A 14,446-nucleotide genomic window follows, 5' to 3' on the forward strand; every position below is an offset into this window, starting at 1 on the left:
CCATGATCTTTCTGATGTAGTCTGAGAAGACTTTGTTCATTAGCCTTTGATAAGTAGCACCCGCGTTTTTGAGACCAAAAGGCATCACGATGTAGCAGTAATTTGCTTTTGGCATTAAAAACGAGGTCTTTTCTTGATCTGGTGGATACATGGGGATTTGGTTGTATCCCGAATATGCGTCCATAAACGAGATGTATCTATATCCGGAGGAAGCATCTACCAGAGCGTCGATACTTGGGAGTGGGTAAGGATCTTTTGGACAGGCTTTGTTGAGATCGGCATTCGCCACTTCCCATTTGATTTTTTCACCAAGACGACGTTGGCTAACCATAGTGGATACTTGACCTCTCTTATGAATCCTGCCTCCAGTAGTGCCTGTACCTGCTCTTCCACAGCTTGGGATCGCTCAGCTCCTAGTTTCCTTCGTCTCTGATGCACCGGGAGAGATCCTGGATAGACCGCCAACTTGTGGTTCATTAGTTTAGGGTCTATGCCCGGCATGTCTGCGGCTTTCCATGCGAAGAGGTCAACATTATCTTGTAAGAATTGTATCAATAATTCTTTTGAGTCTCCTCTTAGGATCGTGCCGATATTAGTTGTTTTATCCGAGGTGTCTCCGATCTGAATCTTCTCTGTCTCACCTTCTGGCTGCGGACGAAGTTCTTCTCGTCGCTGAACTCCGCCAAGTTCAATTGTATGAAACTCTTCCCCTCTGCCTCTGAGGTTTAGACTTTCATTATAACAGTGGCGTGCCATCTTTTGATCTGCCTTTATCGTGGCTATCCCTTCTGTAGTTGGGAATTTCATGCATAGATGTGGGGTCGAGACTATCGCGCCGAGTTGATTAAATGTTGTCTGACCTATTAGAGCGTTGTAGGCTGAACTTACGTCGACCACAATGTAGTCTATTTTGAGGGTCCTGGATTGGTTCCCTTTTTCGAAGGTTGTGTGTAGTGATACGTATCCCAGTGGTTGTACCGGGGTGTCTCCTAGTCCGAACAGACTATTCGGATATGCTCTAAGCTCCTTTTCATCTAAACCGAGTTTGTCGAAGGCTGTTTTGAATAAGATGTCGGAAGAACTCCCTTGGTCTACTAATGTACGGTGTAGGTTGGCGTTTGCCAGTATGATAGTGATGACCATGGGATCGTCATGTCTCGAGATGATGCCGGATGCGTCCTCTTTAGTGAATGTTATCGCCGGGATGTCGGGTACTTCCTCCTTTCCCTCGACATGATATACTTCTTTGAGGTATCTTTTTCGGGATGATTTGGAGATCCCGCCTCCTGCGAATCCGTCGTATATCATGTGGACGTGTCTTTCTGGTGTCCAAGGTGATCGTTCAGCTCGTCCGTCATCTTCGTCCCTTCGTCTCTTTCTTTGGTCATCATCTCGAGTGGCTAGAAATCGATCTAATTTTCCTTCTCTCACCAATTTTTCTATGATATTTTTCAAGTTGAAGCACTCATTGGTGGAGTGCCCTCGAACTCGATGGTATTCACAATATTCCTTCCGGTTTCCTCCTCCTCTTTTGCCTTTGAGTGGTCGTGCTGGGGGGATTTTCTCTGTGTGGCAGACTTCTTTGTATACGTCGACCAGGGATGCCCTGAGAGGAGTGTAGTTATGGTACTTTTTGATTTTCTCCCCCTGTCGATCTTCTTTCCTTTTTGAGTCCTTGTCTTTGTCTTGGTAGTGGGCCCCAGATTTTGAGGTTTCTCCCAGCCGAGCGTTCTTCCATGTTGATGTATTTTTCTGCTCGCTCCTGTACTTCGTCTAAGGAGGTAGGGTACTTTTTTTATATAGATTGGCTAAAAGGTCCCTCTCGTAGGCCATTGATGAGCCCCATGATGGCGGCCTCTGTCGGTAAATTTTGTATGTCCATGCATGTTTTGTTGAATCTTTCCATGTAGTTGCGGAGGCTCTCCCGATCTCCTTGCTTGATCCCTAGTAAGCTGGGTGCGTGCTTGGCCTTATCTTTCTGGATGGAGAATCTGGCCAGGAACTTTTTGGCCAGGTCGTCGAAGTTTGAGATGGACTTCAGAGGTAAGTTGTCGAACCATTTGATCGCCGTTTTCGTGAGAGTTGTTGGAAAAGCTTTGCAACGAACGGCATCTGAGGCGTCGGTAAGGTACATTCTGCTTCTGAAATTGCTGAGATGATGGTTGGGATCTATGGTGCCGTCGTACAAAATCATATCAAGGAGTTTGAAATCTTTTGGAATTTTGGTTTTCATGATTTCTTTGGTGAATGGATCTTGTTCTTTGCGTGAATTTTCCTCAGGGGTAATCCGAGTAGTTTTCGATTTGAGATCGGCTTCTAACTGCTGTAGTTTCTCTTCCAATTCTCGGCGTCGCCGTACCTCCCTTTGTAGATCCTTTCCGATATCTCGCTGTTGTTGGGTTTCTTTCTCAAGTTGCTTTAAGCGATCTTGAAGTGCTTCTATTGCTCCTGGGTTTGCTGAATTTTTGTCTCCGTTGGATTCCGGGGTATCTTTCGGTGTGGTGTCTGCGTTTTTGTGTGGTGTTCTGTTTTCTAGATCTGAGTCGTGGTCGTTGTCATGGTCGTACGCCATGGTGTTGGGATGACTTCCAGGTTCCCCAGCAACAGCGCCAATGTTCCGAGGGTTACCTGAAACTGTAGGTCGATCTTGGAGGAGATCTTCTGTACCGGTCGGAGCTGTTGGGTCCGACTTGTTGGTGGTGACCGGAGCCGCCGCGTCCGACTTGTTAAACTGGCTGTACTGCTAATCCTTCGTCACCGGAGGGTGGGGTACCTACAAGAGACTTCGATGCTTAAGTTAGCATGGGTATTAAACAGGTTTTTTGTAGAATCAAAGTATGAGTTATACCTGGGCGCTCCGATGTATTTATAATGGTGTAGAGTGACCTTTTTAGATAAGATAAGTTAGTTATCTTATCTTATCTTATCTTTGGGTGAGGTCAGCTTATCTTCAACGAAACCGCCCTTCTCTCTGTAGGCTTGGGCTGCCTTTGGATTGGGCTTTGTTCCTTCATTTGGGCCCTTTACTGGGCTTTCCTGTCGATCTGGCCGAGTTCTTCGTAAAGAAGTCGGTTCGCTTGGCCTAAACAGGTCGGTTGCTTTGCTACCGAACATCCCGGTTCAGACAGCTTGACCCAGGGTATGAACACCTGTCAATCTCGGAAGAAGACAAGGTCCTAGCCATAACAGGTCTGGATCAAGGATGGATGACTTCCATAATTAACTACCTCAAAACAGAAACACTCCCTACAGATAAGAAGGAGGCGAAGAGATTAAAACGGGAGGCACAATACTACACCATCATAAACAATACTCTATACAAGAGAGGAATTTCAACACCGCTGTTAAAATGTGTGCCAACTTCCAACACAAAAGAAGTTTTAGAAGAAGTACACAGTGGTATCTGTTCATACCCTGGGTCGAGCTATCCGACCCGGGATGCTTAGCGACAAAGCGACCGATCTCTTCAGGTCAGACTATCCGACCTCTTCTCAAAGAGCTCAGCCAAATTGCTAGGAAAGCCCAGTAAAGGGCTCAGATAGAGGAACACGACCCAAATCCAAAGGCAGCCCAAGCCTATAGAGATAAGGGTAGTTCCTTTGAAGATAAGATGACCTCACTCAAAGATAAATATAAGATAGGATAACTAACTTATCTTATCTAAAAAGGTCACTCCACACCATTATAAATACACTGGAGTACCCAGGTATAACTCATACTCTGATTCTACAAAAAACCTGCTTAATACCCTTGCTAACTTAAGCATCGGAGTCCCTTGCAGGTACCCCCATCTTCCGGTGACGAAGGATCAGTAGTGCAACCAAGCTCAACAAGTCGGATACGATAGCTCCGGCCTCCACTCACAGCCGGACACGTCATCTCCGATCACCACCAGAAGATCTCGTCTGAGATCGACCTACAGTTTCAGGTAAACCTCGGAACATTGGCGCCGTTGCCGGGGACCTGGAAGTCATCCCATCAACATGGCGAACGACCAGGACAACGACCATGATTCAGATCTAGAGGATAGAACGCCACACAAAAACGCAAACACCATACCAAAAGATACCCCAGAATCTAACGAGGATAAAATCTCACCAAACCCGGGAGCTCTAGAAACGCTTCAAGATCGTTTAAAGCAACTTGAAAAAGAAGTCGAACACCAGCGAAAAGCTAGGAAGGATCTACAGAGGGAGATAAAGCGGCGCTGGGAATTAGAAGATAAACTTCTAAAACTCAAAGCCGATCTCAAAGCCAAAGCTACTCGATCCACCCAGGAGGACAGCTCTCGCAAGGATCAGGATCCATTCACTAGGGAGATCATGAAGACCAAAATCCCTAAGGACTTTAAACTCCCGGATATGCCTTTATACGATGGTACGGCAGATCCCAGCCATTATCTCAGTAATTTTAGAAGTCGAATGTACCTCACCGACGCCTCGGACGCAGTCCGCTGCAAAGCCTTCCTGACTACCTTAACCAAAACGGCGATTAGGTGGTTCGACAATCTATCCCCTAGGTCTATCTCAAGCTTTGACGACTTGGCCAAACAGTTTCTAGCCAGATTCTCTATCCAGAAAGATAAAGCCAAGCACGCCCCAAGTTTATTAGGAATCAAACAAGGAGATCGGGAAAATCTATGCAACTACATGGAAAGATTCAACAAGGCATGCCTGCACATACAAAGCCTACCAACAGTGGCCGCCATTATGGGCCTCATCAATGGCTTGCGAGAGGGACCTTTTAGCCAATCTATATCGAAAAAACACCCCACATCTCTGAACGAAGTTCAAGAACGAGCAGAGAAGTACATCAACATGGAGGAAAACTCTTGTCTTGGAGAGACCTCAAAATCCGGACTCACCCACCCCTCCTGAGATAAGGACAAAGAGTCCAAAAAGAAGGAAGATCGACATGGGGAGAAAATAAAAAAATACCACAATTACACCCCTCTTCGGGTGTCCCTTGTGGATATCTACAGGGAGGTTTGCCACACTGAAAAAATACCCCCAGCTCGACCACTCAAAGGCAAAAAAGGAGGAGGAAATCGGTCTGAATATTGTGAATACCATAGAATCTGCGGGCATTCCACCAACGAATGTTTTGACTTAAAGAATGTCATAGAAAAACTAGTCAGGGAAGGAAAATTAGATCGATACCTGGCCACCCGAGACGATGAGCAAAGAAAAATAAGAAGGGACGAAGATGTCGGACGAACCGAGCGATCACCTCATACACTAGAAAGACATGTCCACATGATACACGGCGGATTTGCGGGAGGAAGAATCTCCAAATCATCTCACAAAAGATATTTTAAAGAAGTATATCATGTCGAGGGAAAGGAGGAAACACCCGACATACCCGCAATTACTTTCACCAAAGAAGACGCATCTGGTATCATCTCAGGACACAACGATCCCATGGTTATCACCATTATACTGGAAAATGCCAATCTCCACCGCACACTAATAGACCAGGGGAGCTCCGCCGACATCTTATTCAAAACTGCTTTCGACAAGTTCGGCCTGGAAGAAAAAGAACTCAGAGCATATCCGAACAGTCTGTTCAGACTGGGAGATACCCTAGTTCAACCACTTGGATACGTCTCACTACACACAACTTTTAGAAAAGGAACCCAGTCAAGAACACTCAAGATAGACTACATCGTGGTCGACGTAAGCTCGGCCTACAACGCCTTAATAGGTCGGACAACGCTGAATGAGCTCGGCGCAATAGTCTCGACTCCACATCTATGCATGAAATTCCCAACTGCAGAAGGGATAGCTACAATAAAAGCAGACCAGAAGATGGTGCGCCGCTGCTACAACGAAAGTCTAAACCTCAAAGGCAGAGGAGAAGAGTTCCACACAATCGAACTTGGGGGAGTTCAGAGGCGGAAAGAACTCCGCCCACAGCCCGAAGGTGAAGTAGAGAAAGTCCAGATCGGAGACATCCCGGACAAAATAACCAATATTGGAACAATCCTAAAGGGAGACATAAAAGAATCACTCGTACAGTTCTTACGAGATAACGTCGACCTCTTTGCATGGAAGGCTGCAAACATGCCAAGCATAGACCCCGGGTTAATGTGCCACAAGCTAGCAGTCTACCCAGGATCTCAGCCAGTACAACAAAGATGAAGAAAGCTCGGACCTGAATGATCCCAAGCTGTGGAAGAGCAGGTACAAGCTCTACTGGAAGCAGGATTCATAAGAGAAGTAAAGTACCCACTATGGTTAGCCAACGTCGTCTTGGTGAAAAAATCAAATGGGAAGTGGCGAATGTACACCGACTACACTGATCTCAACAAAGCCTGCCCAAAAGATCCCTATCCACTCCCAAGTATCGACGCTCTGGTAGATGCCTCCTCCGGATATAAATATCTCTCATTTATGGACGCATATTCGGGATACAATTAAATCCCAATGTATCCACCCGACCAAGAAAAGACTTCATTCTTAACCCCAAAAGCAAATTACTGCTACATCGTCATGCCTTTTGGTCTTAAAAACGCGGGAGCTACTTATCAGAGATTAATGAATAAGATCTTTACCGATCACATAGGAAAAATCATGGAAGTCTATGTGGACGACATGTTAATAAAGACACAAAGCGAAGAGACGCTATTGTCTGACCTAACCCAAGTATTCGACACTATAAGAAGGCATGGCATGCGACTCAATCCTGCGAAATGCACCTTCGCAGTAGAGGCTGGCAAATTCTTGGGTTTTATGCTCACACAAAGAGAAATCGAGGCAAATCCGGATAAATGCCGGGCCATACTCGACATGAAGAGCCCGACTTGTGTCAAAGAGGTACAACAACTCAACAGAAGGTTGGCAGCCTTGTCCAGATTTCTTGCTAGATCGGCAATAAGATCTCTCCCCTTCTACGCCACACTAAAGAAGGGGAAGAAGTTTGAATGGACCACGGAGTGCGAGCAAGCCTTCCAAGATTTCAAAAGATTCCTAGGACAGCCACCCATCCTATCTCGGCCACGAGAAGGAGAACCACTCATATTGTATCTCGCGGTAGAAAGTCGGGCAGTAGCCTCAGCACTAGTCCGAGAAGACGACAGTGGGCAACAACCTGTATACTTCATCAGTAAAGCACTACAAAGATCCGAGCTGAACTACCAAAAAATAGAAAAATTTGCCGATGCTCTCATACTAACATCTCGGGGACTTCGTCCATATTTTCAAGTCCACACCATTACGATTCGGACCAACCATCCCATAAAAGGGATATTGCAGAAAACAGACCTAGCGGGCAGAATCTTGCAATGGGCAGTCGAATTGTCCGAGTTCGACCTTCAATACGAAGCACGGACAACCATCAAATCACAATACCTGGCCGACTTCATTGCAGAATTTATAGACACCCCAGAAACCCCCATAAAATGGAATCTCTACGTGGACGGCTCCTCGAATAAGACTGGAAGCGGCGCATGTGTGATAATTGAAAGCAACCAAGGAACCCAAATCGAACTTTCCCTCAAATTCGGGATCCCTGCCTCAAACAACCAAGCTGAATATGAGGCACTACTAGCTGGTTTGAAGCTGGCTAAAGAGGTCGGAGCTCAAAAACTTGTCATCTTCAGCGACTCACAGGTGGTCATTTCACAAATAATAGGGAGCTACCAAGCCAAGGAACAGTTCGGACAACTTGGGGAATATGAGATACGCCACATATCCCGCGAATAGAATGCCCGAGCTGACGCACTCTCAAAGCTAGCCAGCACCAAACCAGGGGCAACAATAGAAGCCTCATCCAGGAAATGCTGCAGAACCCGTCAATCTCGAAAGAGGAAAAAGTCCTAGCCATAACATGTCTGGATCAAGGATGGATGATTCCCATAATTAACTACCTCAAAACGGAAACACTTCCTACAGATGAAAAGGAGAAAAAGAGGTTAAAACAGGAGGCACAATACTATACTATCATAAACAATACTCTATACAAAAGAGGAATTTCAATACCATTGTTAAAATGTGTTCCGAATTCCAACACAAAAGAAATCCTAGAAGAAGTACACAGTGGCATCTGTGGCAATCATCTCGGAGCGCAAGCACTTGCCAAAAAAGTACTCCGGCAGGGTTCTATTGGCCAAATCTACAAAAAGAAGCCACGGAGTTCGTAAAGACATGTCCACCATGTCAGAAACATGCCAACTTTCACATCGCCCTGCCAGAGGAACTCATCAGCGTGACCTCACCTTGGCCATTCGCAAAATGGGGACTCGACCTTCTCGGACCCTTTCCTCAGGGATCAGGACAAGTTAAATTCCTCATAGTAGGGGTAGACTATTTCACAAAGTGGATCGAGGCAGAACCCCTAGCTAACGCCACTGCTCAAAGAATTCGAAAATTCCTATATAGGAACATTGTCACAAGGTTCGAGGTTCCATACTCCATCACCACAGACAATGGCACCCAATTCATAGATGCAGGCTTCAGAAAGCTAGTGGCCGACTTGAACATAAAACACCAGTTCACTTCCGTAGAACATCCCCAAGCCAATGGACAAGCCGAAGCTGCCAACAAAGTCATATTGGCTAGGCTAAAATGAAGATTATAGGATGCAAAGGGAGCCTGGGCTGAAGAGCTCCCAAAAGTCCTATGGGCATATCGAACAATGCCACATTCCACCACAAAGGAATCACCCTTCCGATTAGCATACGGAATGGAGGCAATGATCCCAATAGATATCGAAGAAGGGTCACATAGAGTGATCCACTATAATGAAGAAGCCAACTTCCAACTTCAAAGGGAAGAACTCGACCTACTCCCAGAAGTCCAAGAAAGAGCTCAGATCAGGGAAGAGGCATTAAAACGTCGAATGGCTTCGAGATACAATCAAAGGGTAGTGCCGCGAGGATTTGCTGAGAACGACCTCGTCCTAATCCGAAATGATATCAGAACAACTCGACCTGGAGAAGGAAAGATGGCAGCAAACTGGAAAGGACCCTACCAAGTCATAAAAGTACTTAGAAAGGGCTACTACAGACTGTCCGAACTCGATGGACGAGAGCTTCCTAGGTCATGGCACGCCTGCAACCTAAGAAGGTACTATAGTTAGGGACGACAAAGGATCTTAGGATAAGGCGCACTCTTTTTCCTGAAAAGGTTTTTTAATGAGGTGCCAAGCCAAGACCTACAAACTGCCCGACTTAGAGGGATAAAACTCCCGCATGTATATATTAGCATTTTCTTTTGAATAAACTCTGTTTAGATCTTCTACAAATTCTCAAGATGCATTAATCTGAAACATTCATCATCCGATTATAAAGCTACAAATCGGCAGAAAGTGAAAATCAAATTCACTGCACGATCACGATAAAGACCAACAAAAATGAAAACTAAATTCATTAAAAGGTCGACCTTACGAGGATTGAACCCAACTTCTACAAAACCGGCAAAGATAAAAACAGAATAATGCAAGAAGTTATCGAAAGTGATCCTTAGAAAGGACCTGACGAGGTCTTAATAAAATGGATTGCTAAAAAAATAACTTAAAGATTGGCCGACATAAGGAAGTCGGACCAGTCGCAATAACCAAAGTTATAAGTAAATCCCTGGAAAGAGGTTTGGCCAGCCCTATAAAAGAGGATTACTATAACTTAGAAGGGCCCGACATGATGAAGTCGGCCCAGAACATAAAAGTTATAAAGTAATCCCTGAAAGAGACCTGAACAAGGTCCAAGAAAGAGGATTACAAAAATAACTTAGAAGGGCCCGACATGATGAAGTCGGCCCAGAACATAAAATTTATAAAAGTAATCCCTGAAAGAGACCTGAACAAGGTCCAAGAAAGAGGATTACAAAAATAACTTAGAAGGGCCCGACATGATGAAGTCGGCCCAGAACATAAAAGTTATAAAAGTAATCCCTGAAAGAGACCTGAACAAGGTCCAAGAAAGAGGATTACAAAAATAACTTAGTAGGGCCCGACATGATGAAGTCGGCCCAGAACATAAAAGTTATAAAAGTAATCCCTGAAAGATACCTGAACAAGGTCCAAGAAAGAGGATTACAAAAATAACTTAGAAGGGCCCGACATGTTGAAGTCGGCCCAGAACATAAAAGTTATAAAAGTAATCCCTGAAAGAGACCTGAACAAGGTCCAAGAAAGAGGATTACAAAAATAACTTAGAAGGGCCCGACATGATGAAGTCGGCCCAAAACATAAAAGTTATAAAAGTAATCCCTGAAAGAGACCTGAACAAGGTCCAAGAAAGAGGATTACAAAAATAACTTAGAAGGGTCAGACACGATGAAGTCGGTCTAAAACAAGAGATCACAAAAGTAATCCCTGAAAGAGACCTAAACAAGGTCCATAAACGAGGATTACTAACAACAACTTGGATAAAAACCGACATGACAAAATCGGCCTCCCGAAAACCTTAGTGTTATACAAGGTAATTCTTAATAAAGACCTGAGCAAGGTCCAAATAAAGCGAATTACTAGAAATAACTTTAGGGCAAGGCTCAAAGGAATCAAGCCAGTCCAAAGAGGTCAGACAAAGTTCCAACAATCCCAAAACCTAGAAAGGTACCAAGACGAGTGCAAACAGATATGTTACGAAAAACACAAGTTATAATAATAATAAACTCAAGAGGCTACCAAAATTAGCCCCAAGAGCTTGGAAATTACTTTGTTTTTCAAAATAAAGTTGCTAAATAAGCAACTGGGAATGTAGCAAAAGTCAGAACCACCATTTAAAAAATATAAAGAGTTCAAAAAGCCCACAAGCCGGGCTATCCACACAAATATACAGAAAATTCACTAAGGATCCAAAGGCTTCTTAGCAGCATCAACACAGGGCGAAGGAGGACGAGTCTGAAGAGGCATTGCATCCACAGTCCCATCATCCCGATTCAAGATTCGACAGTCAGGCTCCGACTCGGGATGACCAGCCTCAGCTGAAGGAACTGAAGATGTCGGCACCACAGAAGCTTTGGCAGCAGGCACAGAGGGAGGTTCAACATCATCGTCATCAGGGTCGTCAGGGACAATCTTGCCATCCTTTACAACATTGTCCAGGCTGAAGAGAGTAAGGTCGGCCTCGGGTACAAGGACTCGAACCTGCTCCTTCAAGTTCTCATAAGCAGCATTTACGCTGCCCACAAGGTGACCCTGGAGCTCGGCATAATCAACCCGGGCAGACTCCAACTCCTCCCTAAGACGCATCACTTCCCTGTAGGACGTGACATAGCTATCCTTGTGCCTCAATGCTGTGTCTTCAGCCAACCTCACAGAAGCTGCCAAAGCAACAGAACTAGCCTTTTCGCCCTCCAACTCCTTCTCCAGTTTGGTCACTTTCACTTGAAGCTCCTCTTTCAAACCCTTCATACAGTCGAACTCTTGCTTAGCCTCCTCCATGAAGGCTTTGGTGGCATGAAGAGGAAGATCTTGAGCAGTTCGGTACAGGGCAGCTCCCATATGTGCCATCTTAATGCTACTCTGGGTTATAAAATCTAAATGGCAAAGGAGAGATACATCATCCATAGGGAGGGCACCATAAGGACCGATCTGCTGGTCAACAAACCCAACAGCGTCAAAATCAGGCGCATCTAGATTGAAGGGTTCAACAGTTCGAGGTCTTTTGGAAGGAGGAACGACCGGAGGAAAAGAAATAGCGGCAGAAGACTGCGGAGGATCAACTACACGGATTCGAGGAGTAGGAAACATTCTCCTCGGTCCAGGCGAGCTCGGCAAAGATGGCTTCGGTGGAACCTGAGAGGACCCTTCCCCATCCGCCTTGGCCGAGATGTTTAGAGCCACCGTAGCCTTCCTCGCCTTCTTAAAGGCCTTCATAGAGTCGTTGTTTTTTGCCATCTCTGAAAAACATAAATCAACCACAAGAGCATGTTATAGACTAGAAAAAGAAGGAAGCAAAGCAAAAATAAAGATACACAAGATATACCAAGCTCAGTTCGGATAAGGGAAGGATTCCCCAAGAACTTCTTGGTATCAAGATGGGGAGGCTCCCCCCAAATATCCTCCAAGACATTTACAAAGGCCTGCTCGACCTCGTCCAACATCTCCCAGGTGTACCGGGATACCACTACGTTCTTCTGCCACTCTAAAGGAAAGCGGGGTTCGTTATTCTCATCCAAAAAGAAAGGCCGAGCTCCTTCAACAGCCCGGACCTTAAAGAAGTAATTCTTAAAATCCCGAAAAGATTCATCATGCATAGAAAAAACCTTGTGCCCCTGGGCAGACCTAAAAGAAATCCAAAAAGCCTTCTTCTTAGTAGTCCCAGGCTTGGTCAACACAAAAAAGATACAAAAAGAGAGTTTGAGAAGGAGTAACAGCAAATTCTCGACAAACCAACTGAAAAATCTTGATGAAACCCCAAGAATTTGGATGAAGCTGAAAGGGGACAACGTTATAGGACCATAATAGGTCAGTTTCAAAAGAAGTAAAGGGAAGGGTGATGTTCATTTGGCTAAAAAAGAAATCATATGCATAGAAAAAGGGATGCTCCCCCTGAGTCAGGACAGGGAAGCAAACCCTATCGTCAGAATCAGGTGCTACCAACTCGTAATTGTTCTCATGATCTCCACTGCTACAAATTCGGTGATGTTTTCTAAGCTCTATGTAAAATTCAGAATTGGCTAAAGAAACACACAGCAACACAAGGGAGTCCAACCAATCAGACATCCCCTCAGGAACCTTAGAAGACGCCTCGACAATATTTTTGTGAGAAGACATGGCCAACTAGTCCTACAAACAAGAAAAGAAGATTGGATTACTAAAAAATATCTCGGACGAAACCAAAATAACTCGGCCAACATAACCCAGCACAATACAAGCAACAAAAGGAAACCCCAGGACCCACATCAAAAAGATCCAGGGGCATCCTTTGGAGGCAGTTAACAGGACAAGGATTCATTAAAACCTACAAGCTCACATCTCGATACATCCTAACAGGAAAACAATAAACCCCTTTTTGTTCTGCAACTAAAGCGACACTTTAAGAAGAAGACTACAAGCCACAAATCAAATAAAACCATCAAAATAAACTACCTCCCAGACTCACCGTCCCAGTTCGATTAACAAACGAAGCTACCAAGCAACAAAATGTATCAAGAAGAAATCATCGAAGACGCACCCCTTTTTCAGAGAAATAAAATCCCCTCAAACAAACAAAGAAAATAAAAAAAAGCATCGTTATCTTCTACAAAGTTCAGTAGCAAGGAGAGTTATCAACAGGGCAAAGTCAAGGGGCAATCTTTTCAGAAACAAACAAGTGCAGTTCACAAAACTCAAGCATTAAAGAACAACTAGAAGCAACAGCAAAACATGCAAAGCCCTAAAAAGCCTCAACAGAAATACCAGGAGGATGCATAAAGATGAAAAGGAAGCCAGAAAAAATACATCACAGTAACGAACAAACACAAGACTACAAAAAGGTTCAAGCTTTCCAACACACATTCAGTCAGAATCAAAGCTTTACCAGAAAAAATGATGAGAACAAGAAAGTAAGAAAAAACCAACCTGGAAAAATCAGAAAGCTTCGAAAGAAAGTTGAAGAGGGGAACAGAATCCGGAATCACCCTTCCACAGCCAGAAAAAGCGATAACCAAGCAATGTCACAGGGAGAAACACGAAAACTGCAAACTCCAGGCGAAAACAGAAGGAGAGAAAGAAAAGGGAAGTTACGGAGAAGAGAAATCGTTTTAAGTGTGAAATTCAAAATGAAGAGGCAAGAGAAACGGAGAATTAAAAACAATTAATGAGGATATTAAACCCTCGCGCATTCCCAAGACCAGAGCACTAAGGCAAAGCGCGCGCTTTTAAGAATAAAGAAAACGTTCCACATTCAAAAGGAGACTCTACAAAGAAGAAGTCGACAAAATACTCGAGTTTGACTTCACCAGAAAAGGATCGAAGTCCTAAAACTAAGACTCGACCTCATAAAGAAAGACCGAGCTCGAGCAGGGGCACTGTTCATACCCTGGGTCGAGCTATCCTACTCGGGATGTTTAGCGACAAAGCGACCGATCTCTTCAGGTCAGACTATCCGACCTCTTCTCAAAGAGCTCGGCCAAATTGCCAGGAAAGCCTAGTAAAGGGCCCAGATAGAGGAACACGACCCAAATCCAAAGGCAGCCCAAGCCTATAGAGATAAGGGCGGTTCCCTTGAAGATAAGATGACCTCACTCAAAGATAAAGATAAGATAAGATAACTAACTTATCTTATCTAAAGAGGTCACTCCACACCATTATAAATACACTGGAGCACCCAGGTATAACTCATACTCTGATTCTACAAAAAACCTGCTTAATACCCTTGCTAACTTAAGCATCGGAGTCCCTTGCAGGTACCCCCCACTTTCCGGTGACGAAGGATCAGCAGTGCAACCAAGCTTAACAAGTCGGATACGATAGCTCCAGCCTCCACTCACAGCCGGACACGTCATCTCCGATCACCACCAGA

General features: G+C 44.7%; 1 protein-coding gene across 1 annotated transcript; it reads right to left on the bottom strand.

Annotated features, from left to right (window-relative positions):
- Nucleotides 1-10,785: 10,785 nt before the first annotated feature.
- LOC148578730 (uncharacterized) lies at nucleotides 10,786-12,197 on the bottom strand. Its single transcript, XM_088500861.1, has 2 exons — nucleotides 11,927-12,197; nucleotides 10,786-11,840 (listed from the first exon to the last, which is right to left on the bottom strand). Exons 1-2 carry the CDS (start codon nucleotides 12,195-12,197, stop codon nucleotides 10,786-10,788), a joined length of 1,326 nt encoding a protein of 441 aa, XP_088356987.1.
- Nucleotides 12,198-14,446: the final 2,249 nt, after the last annotated feature.

The sequence above is a fragment of the Arachis ipaensis genome, chromosome B1, assembly GCF_059453495.1.
Source record: "Arachis ipaensis isolate K30076 ecotype BB chromosome B1, ASM5945349v1, whole genome shotgun sequence".
NCBI lineage: Eukaryota > Viridiplantae > Streptophyta > Magnoliopsida > Fabales > Fabaceae > Arachis > Arachis ipaensis.

Excerpts from the sequence above, each read along its gene's own strand:
- LOC148578730 (XM_088500861.1), bottom strand. The coding sequence starts at position 12,197 with ATGCATGATGAATCTTTTCGGGATTTTAAGAATTACTTCTTTAAGGTC. Across the intron at positions 11,841-11,926 it reads CCTTATCCGAACTGAGCTTG|AGATGGCAAAAAACAACGAC; the intron begins GTATATCTTGTG and ends TATGTTTTTCAG.